The following is a 9,031-nucleotide window of genomic DNA, read 5'->3' on the forward strand; positions in this document are numbered from 1 at the left end:
AAAACTCCAGTCAAATTACTAACGATTATAGATTGTCGCCCCTGGCTCAATTAGTGACGATGAAAAATTACAAAATTACGAGTATAGATACCTTTTAGATGCTAAGTGACGGTTTGATTTTTAGGATATTTTTTAAAAGTATTTTTTATTTTAAGATATATTAAAATATTTTTTTAGGTTTTTTATATTAGTATATTAAAATTATAAAAAACTTTTTTAAGAAACATTAAATTAAAATTCTTTTCAAAATAAATATATTTTAAAAAAAATATTCAAAAGTAAAATCTGTACATCTCCCAAAAATGAGTTCTAAAACAAGCTGCGGGCCGCTCGCTATAACGGGCTAAAGAATTTTTTTGGTCAGCGCAAAAACAAAGAATTGTAGCCGTTAACAAAGAATTTAACACCATCAAGAAAAAACATAAAGTAATATATTTTATTTCAATGATTTTTAAAATAATAAAATCATAATCCCATAAGAAGTAAGCAATTAGAATAAATTAAAAAACCTAATGACTTGAAGTGCGGTTGAAAAGGGTTTCTTTTTACTAGCCAGTCAAACAACAATTTGTATTTTGAATTTGACATCACAATTTTTATGTGAAACACAGAGGAAAAAAGAACAAGACAGGCTAGGTATATGGGCCTCCACGCCTAACCCATTTAAAAGAGGATTAGCCAGTGCGCCAGTCCTTGAATTACTTGATTAGTTGTTTAGGTTTGTAAGTTTGTTGTGGTGGTTATTTTCGGTTTAGTATTTTCTCACATTCTTGAATTACTTTTAAGGAGGAGATTGTTGGTTCGGTTATGGGAATGCTGCGTGGAGAGAAGATGAGAAAGCTCACTACCTGTTTCTAGATTTCTTTTTTGTTTCTTGGTCGGTGCCAGCGAAGATGTCAATATGCTAAATCCAGTCGTCCACACGAATTTTCATCCGAGCTGCAGCAGAAGAGAATGGAGGCGCTTTTTTTTTAATTATTTAATTATTAGTTTTTTTGGGGGGAGGGGTTTGAAGCCAGTTGGCAAGGAGGGAAAATGTCTGGTTCAAGACGATGATGACCTTTCAAGTTTCAAGAATCCAATATGCGTTCAAGGCATATAAAACACGGCATGTGCTCAGAATATTACTAAAAGAAGCCCTAGAAACGTACCAATTTCACGCTCATCCACACACCGAAACGGCAGGAGACCAATCAATTGAAGCACTATGTCCATTCTATATAAGCCCCCTCAATTGCCTTTGCCATCCCCGACGCTGCCTCTTTCCTTGAACAACAATCTCTCATTTGCTACTATTTCCTTCGCCATTTCAAAGCCTACACGTAACCTAGGGCCACCTCTACAACGGCACCCCTCTTCTCATCCTTCTTCTTTACCACGTTGTTTCTCTTCTCTGTCAGGTACAAATCAATCTCCATAAACCTAGCTCCTACTAAGCCCGGTCTTGCTCTTGGATTCCCCAGTATTTCCTTTTTATATAAAAAATTAATTAAATAGCTGTTTTTTGACATGGATATTCTGTTTATATATAGATTTTCTATGGACACGATTCGATTCGCATGTTTTACTTATTTATTTTACCTGTATGCTTGCAGAAATGGATGGCACAGGTGGTCAATGTCTTTACCCGCTACACCGCACTAAAACAATTCACCTGGTTTGTTTTTCGTGGATTTTGATGACACGCTTATACATGCCTTTTTGTGTTTAACAATCTGCACCATTCTGGTTATTATTGGGTTACATAAATGCATACAGGTTAGGCACGCACAAGGGATTCACAACGTAGAAGGAGAAAAGGACTATAATGCTTATATGTCTGAAGAACTCTTTGATGCGCACCTTACCCCTCTAGGCTGGCGGCAGGTAATTGCCAATTCAACGAGCCATGACTTGTCCCTTTACGTTGCTTTTCATATATGCTCTTGTTTTAAGCATCATTTTTAAACAGAGCAAGGCTTGATTTTGTGCAACTAAAATAGGTTGATAATCTGCGCAAGCACGTTTATGAATGTGGGATCAATAAGAAGATTGAATTGGTCATTGTTTCCCCTTTGTTAAGGTATTAAATTCCTGCCAAATCCTTTATTGCGGTTAGTAGAGCTTTTTTCTTTGTGTCCCGTAGCATGTGGCACTCTGTTATTAGAATTAAATGCTGCAACACAAGCTGGAAGATGAATAAATGAAAACATTTTATAGCGCGTGGCAATATTCAATATCATTGATTATGTAAAGGTATTTGAGTTAGCTTTGAGTATAGCGTTTTTGATATCAAGGAATAAGTAATAGATGGATTGAATTTAGCATTCCCTTACACTGACTGGAATGAATGAAAACATAATTTAAGATAATGTAGAGTTTTCTGTATTGCTGAATTTGGAATATCATGTTTTCTGAAGGAATTATGTCACATTCAATGATGAAAATTAGGAAGTTTTGCATGTTTCAGTTCTCCAAAATCTTTGTCATAGATTATGACACTGGATACTTTTACTAGGACCATGCAAACAGCAGTCGGAGTATTTGGCGGGGAAGGGTACACGGATGGTATAAATGCCCCTCCATTGATGTTGGAAAATGCAGGGAAAAGTAACCATCCTGCAATTTCAAGTCTACACTCTCCTCCATTTATTGCAGTTGAGCTTTGTCGAGAACATTTGGTAAGTCTTACAACACCTGGCATATCATAGCTGTGTGGAATGTGGATATTAGACTTGCTTTTCAAAGCTTGTACTGTTCAATAGATGAATTAAAGAATGAGAATCAAAAGATAAAACATGGTATTGATGGGATTTTCATCGTAAAGAGTAATGCCATTTGTTTAGTTTTATAGTTTTTTGGAGTTTCTTTTAAATTGAATTGTAAGCTGTTTACCTTGAAAATTCTACTGTGTTTCAATGACAGGGAGTTCATCCATGTGATAGGAGAAGAAGCATCAGTGAGTATCGGTCCATATTTCCAGCAATTGATTTTTCGTTGGCAAGTATTTACTCTTATTATCTTCATGCAGACATGCAGTTATGAGTTATGCTTATATTTTGACTATTTTCCTTGGTTTCCAGTCTCATACTTAGGCTAATAGGAAGCACTTTATTTTGTATAGATTGAAAGTGATGAAGACATTTTGTGGAGGGCTGATATCAGAGAGAAGGATGAAGAAGTTGCAGCCAGGGGACAGAAGTTCTTGAAATGGTAACGTTGTTTATGTTGTTTTTGTGCATTGTGTTCTTTTACCAACCTAAGAACTGAAAGTTTATATGGACAAAATGGATTGCATTTCAGAATTTGGATTCTCTACTTCACCCATCTTTTGCTAAAACTCTTTTTTTCCCTATCAATAGGATTTGAAATGATCATTCAAGTAAAATCTTTGGCAGTTGCTTCTTTTTTGTAACACAGGAATAATTGTTTAACTTTGTTCTCTAACAAGTGCTTATAATTACAACTGCTGATAAGAACTGGTAAGAGTTTAATTCCCCAAATTCATTAACATAATAACATAAGTTTTCCATGTGGTTATTCCTCTATTTCCATATTTTTGCTCACTGAAAATGCCTAAAACAGATGCATAGGGAATAGCTGTTGGCCAGTGTAGGTCTACATTGCTGACAACATTCCTTTTCTATCCAGGTTGTGGACTCGAAAAGAGAAGGAGATTGCAGTTGTTTCCCACAGTGGATTCTTATATCATACATTAAGTGCTTTTGGAAATGATTGTTATCCATCCGTGAAGAGTGAAATATGCACGCAGTAAGTGTTGGTTCATTTTGGGAAAACAATCTTACGTACATGCTAGAGGAATCTGACCACTCACTAGTAATGTTTGTTCGATCCCTTTTTCCATAAATGAGTCAAATTTGTTTCAATTGTAAAGGTGGAAAAATCAGGTTTCTGCACTGTCTAGCTTCTCATGTCACCTTTCCATCCCTAGTCTCAGAATAATTGTCAGCGGGGTAAGGGCCAGGGGTTGAGGTGTAATTAGCAACAGCTATGAAATTTGGGCTGCCAATTTTTTAAGTTTTGGTAGATTCATTGAATAGTGATCTCCACATTGAGCGTTTCTTGCTTTGGCTCATCGGATTAAAATGATATTTGTATTTGCAGCTTTGCGAATTGTGAGCTTCGTTCAGTGGTCCTTGTTGATAGAGGGTGAGTATCTTGTGCAAAGTTAGACTACTTTTCAGCTGATGCAATGATGCAAGAGACACTGATTATTTTTTTCCCCGTTGCAGTATGATAGGATCAGATACAGCAATAACTAATTATCATGGAAAAAAACCTCAAGGGCTTGACCTTCCACGTGATGTGGCGGAAGAGATTAATCCGTCTTAAGTAATAGTCTGTTCTGGTGAGATGAATCAGTACTGAGTTGCTGAGTCCATCAAAAGAAATTGGAGGTACTTCATCCCTACAAAACGAGCTAGAGAGTTCAATTTGAAAAATTCCAGATATTTTTTTTTTGTGTCAAGCAGGTGTCATCCCCATGCATTTCAGCTTAGTGTACGCATATGAACGGAATTATTTTTAATGAATGATTGTTAGTCTTCATGTAATAACTATCATTTTATTAGCTGAACATGCTAAATGATTAATAAAGGATACTAAACTATCAAATTATTAATTGTCTTTTCTAGATCCTTCCTTCAACTCTTTTTTTTAAAAAAAAAAAAAATTACTTTCGGGTTTTGATGTCAATTGCTCTGGAGTTGATTTTAGTGTGCTAGCCTATATTAAAATAAAATAAAGTAAGACTCCTAAGGAAATTACTTAGCCCTACTCAGTAAACATTGTGGATTACAACAGTAATCCACAATGATTTCTTTCTCTTGTACATTGGTTTTTCTTGTCATTTAACTTTGTATTGATTTGTGATTACTTGTTGCCTTGTATTTTACACTTGCTCATGGAGATCTTGCAATGTTGATAGATTATTTTTTTTGGCTTGGTTAATGCTCACAGATAAAATAAAATTTAATTTCTTCGATTATAAGCAATTAGAGGCTTGGGACTGAATCTGAATCTGAATCTTTAACAAATATTCAGTCTTTATTTTTTTCTACCATCAAGGGTTGATTTGCACAGCAGAGAAAACTTTAGATTTTTTTTTTTCTGATCATTCAACTTTTTTATATTTAATTTGATCTTTTAACATTATTTTTATTTGGGATTGAATTTAATGGTTTGTTTTGGTTGTTTAAATATAGTTATCTTAAAATATTGTAGAAATTTAGTTGATCTAAAACAATTAAGATTTAAATGATCAAATTTGAAACTAAAATACATGCAAGGACTGAAGTAAATAGGCAGGTGTACACGCCAACATGTGAGTGGAGCCATCGTGCTAGGTGCAATTTTTTTCGGCCACCAAATATAGCCTTCCATGATGGATTTGAGAAATGAGAGGAAGTTGTCAAATTATAATAAAGGAGAGAGAGTTACCTAGCACCTGTTTTTCAACGACAAAACTTGTTTGTAGTGTCTATAAGTTTTAATTTTTTAAGGGTTTTATATATGTTTAGTTCTCATTTATATCGCTCAAAGTAGATCAAGTTTTTAAATTTTATCTTGACTGGGGTGTTTAGTTTTTAACCAATAAAATGGTAGTTCGTTACCAAAAATGGTATTTTTTTTAAGGTTTTTATGGTGCTTATTAAAAGGTTTTTGCTTGAAAAAAATGAGTTAAAATAGGTTTTTTATCCCTAGGGGCGGCTGCCCGACTTTCCAACCACCTCTGGTGGTCGCAATTCAAGTCATTATGCAACATATCGCGTGTTATTGTTTTTTTTAAATGGGGCATATGACAAAAAAAATTATCACATCCAAGCACGAGGGCTTCTCTCAGCTTGCCGACACTTTTTTTTAGGTCACACATTAGGTTTACTGGGCTTGCATGCCTTTGATTTTATTTTATTTTATTTATTTTTTATTTTATTTATTTATTTATTTATTTTACCTTTTAATATTTTATTTGTTTTAAAATAAGATAAATAATATTTTTTTAATTTGATATTTGTGTGTTAATTATGGTTGGGAATAAACACTTTGATATTTAATTATATTTAATTTTATAAATAATTTTTTTTTGTGATTAAACCAAGTTTAGTATATAATCCGAATTCTATATTATATAATTAAATAAAGAATAATTTAAAAAATAAACATGTTAGAATTTATGATTCAAATAATAAGTTTGATAAATTAAACCGCAAAACTCGAATTATAAAATGTTAGTATCTTAGTATTTTTTGAAAGAATTATATTGTACTGGGCTTTTAGTTTACTTTTTTAGTTCAGTTTTTTTTTTAAATTCTAATACATATTTTTTTGTTTAATTTTTTTAAAGTAATAGAATTTTATTTTTAGTTTAAAAAATGATATGGTTTGCAGCGTAATTCAAACCATCTATGAAAAATGGGATTTCCTTGATTTTTTAAGTTTATCTTTATTTTTTGGATTTTTTTATTCTGCTGCCGCTGTTTTTTTTTAAAGAAAAATAAATAAAATTAGGCCTTGGATATATTCTATTATTAAATGCATGGCGGGGAGATGGGCTCGTGGTCTATGTATTTGTTATTTAGGATTTGATGTCGATAGACTTTTAAAACTTACATTTTATTTTGTGGCTTGTTCATTGTAATAATATAATTATAATTATAATTATAATTTTTTTAAAAAAAATTATTGAACTAGTCATTGAGAATAAAATTATCTTTTCATTGTGATATAATTATTTTTAATGTATTTAATGGGGTTAGACTTATCATTTTCTTTTTTTTTATGATAAAATTACTATTTTAACCTTAAAATAAAAAAAATTAATGTCTCATTTATGAGTGTTTTAGTACTTTATTTTTTTTAAATAATATAATTACTATAATACTTTTTAGAGATAAAAAGAAATATAACTCTTTTACGTGAGCTTCCTGGTTATTTTATACTGGTTTTATTGTAAATTTAAAGATTGATCATAATGTTATTGTGGTTGTTATATATTAAATATTATTAACAAGAAAAACTTGTTAGCATGAAAATACAGGCATCAACATGTGGATGCTCTCTATATTGTTTAGGAAGCACATGTGAGATTCTTTAGCCACCAAACACTATCTCTCAGTGTGATATTTGAAAGATTCTGATGCCTTTTACATAATGATATGACATTTCACATATATAAGAAATGTCTTTGCCTTGACACTAACTACCACCTTTTCCTTTTCTTCTGCTTGAAATCTTTTTTTTTTCCCTTTGAATTTTGTGCTAGCCTTTTGCAAAATGTTAAACCAACCATTTCAACATTTTTTTTCTTCATATTTGATCATTATCATTTTGATTACTATTTTTATTTTATTTTAGAATAAACCATAACACTATAGATATTTTTCAATTTACCATTGTTATTTTTTAATCTATAAATAGCCTATCAGATAATAAATATTTTTTAATTTCACCCCCTATTATTTTTTAACTTATAAATAATATATAAAATTACAAATATTTTACAATTTCACCTTATGATTTTTTTAATTGCTATATATTTTGTTTGAGATTATTTTTAATTTTTTTCTTCAAATGTCATTCTTGAGTTTTTTTCTATCAAATTTTATCATTTTTTGTTGTTGTTTGTTTCTTGCTTTTGCCAATTTATTTTATTGATATTTTTTTTAATTTTATTCTTTAAAATTAAATTGGTTGAGAATTAAGTTTATTGATTGAACTCGGATCCAAAATTTCACAGGTCATGAGTTTTAAAGATTAGACTAACTGACTAAGTTCTTGGTTCGTCCGAGTTTGCTTAATTTTTTTCCCTTTAAGTTGATGTTTTCTTATTTTTTATCATTTATTTCTAAAGTTTTTCCTTGTTAATTTTTGTGGTTCACCTTCTATTTCATTAGCCTTGAGTTTATGACTAGGATTATCAATTTTAAATATTATCGTGTGTTCACTTTTGTTTTTTAAATTGATTCATTTTAATTTTAATATTTTTTTTTAAGGTCATCTCAATCAATAACTTGAGACTTGAATTGTTTTGCCATAACATTTTTTTAACATTAAAAAGAAATTTTATCCTACCAGCTACTAAGTGCAGATAACAAATCTATTTTGAAAATAATTTTACCCTATTCACCTTTTGGGTATGGACCATTAATTTAAAAAAAGGATTCAAGCCCAAAGTTATGTTTTCAAAGTGGACTTCAATTGTCAATACGCTACTAGTGAGAGATTGGATTCTATTTTAATTTTTCAAATCATCTCATCTAGGATTGCATTGAAAATACTCAATAATCAGCTCGCAGATTAGAATAGAAAAACAAATTGTAAATTAGATTGTATAAAGGACACAATTAGGATGATCGTAGTTTTTTTAGTTGCGTGTGAGCTCTGAGTGCTAGTGATATTTTCTTCTTCTTTTTTAATTTTCATCTTTTTTAAAAAAATTGTATGGGAAATTTATTATTTATGAACACCTTATTCTTGATTACTCAAGTCCTGTAATGCATTGTCAATGTTAAGAATCACTGCTATCATAAGGTGTAGTGTGGTTATTGTAATAATGATTATTTTTTACAGTATTTTTTATTTAAAAATATATTAAAATAATAATTTTTTATTTTTATTTTAATATTAATATATTAAGATAATTTTAAAATAAAAAAATAATTAACAAGCTTCAGCTGGTCACGCCAAGCCTAGAAACTACAAAGAAACTACAATTATCTTTATTGTCTTGTCTTCATCTGGTTGGAGCAACAGTGGAATACTGAAAAAAAAAAAAAAGCTCGTAAGAATTTTGAGCTTTTGTGGAAGGAACATGCTTGAATTGACACGTTTCAGTTCCATCCACTGAGTTTATACCTCTCTTAGATGCATACTTTATTCCCATGATGTTCCAGGGACTGTGCCCTTGTGAAGAAGATTGGTGCTGCAACCGAGCTTCAAGTCTAGGCAACTGTTTGATACGGTCAATACGGTCAATATAACAAGATATATATATATATATATATATATATATTGTACATTATATATTTAGTTT

General features: G+C 30.9%; 1 protein-coding gene across 1 annotated transcript; it reads left to right on the forward strand.

Moving 5' to 3' along the window:
• The first annotated feature begins 722 nt into the window (after positions 1-722).
• Positions 723-4,625, forward strand: LOC105120467 (phosphoglycerate mutase-like protein 1). Its single transcript, XM_011018664.1, has 10 exons — positions 723-1,400; positions 1,596-1,657; positions 1,759-1,866; positions 1,983-2,062; positions 2,498-2,660; positions 2,905-2,979; positions 3,104-3,192; positions 3,631-3,750; positions 4,105-4,149; positions 4,233-4,625. The coding sequence occupies exons 1-10, from the start codon at positions 1,208-1,210 to the stop codon at positions 4,330-4,332; spliced, it is 1,035 nt and encodes a 344-aa protein (XP_011016966.1). The 5' UTR covers positions 723-1,207; the 3' UTR covers positions 4,333-4,625.
• Positions 4,626-9,031: the final 4,406 nt, after the last annotated feature.

The sequence above is a fragment of the Populus euphratica genome, unplaced genomic scaffold (genome assembly GCF_000495115.2).
Source record: "Populus euphratica unplaced genomic scaffold, PopEup_1.0 scaffold6.1, whole genome shotgun sequence".
Lineage (NCBI taxonomy): Eukaryota > Viridiplantae > Streptophyta > Magnoliopsida > Malpighiales > Salicaceae > Populus > Populus euphratica.

What these genes read in the sequence shown, in the direction of transcription:
- LOC105120467 (XM_011018664.1), top strand. Translation starts at nt 1,208, where the DNA reads ATGTCCATTCTATATAAGCCCCCTCAATTGCCTTTGCCATCCCCGACG. An exon ending in TTGTTTCTCTTCTCTGTCAG is followed by an intron (nt 1,401 to 1,595) that starts GTACAAATCAAT and finishes GTATGCTTGCAG; the next exon opens with AAATGGATGGCACAGGTGGT. An exon ending in CCCCTCTAGGCTGGCGGCAG is followed by an intron (nt 1,867 to 1,982) that starts GTAATTGCCAAT and finishes CAACTAAAATAG; the next exon opens with GTTGATAATCTGCGCAAGCA.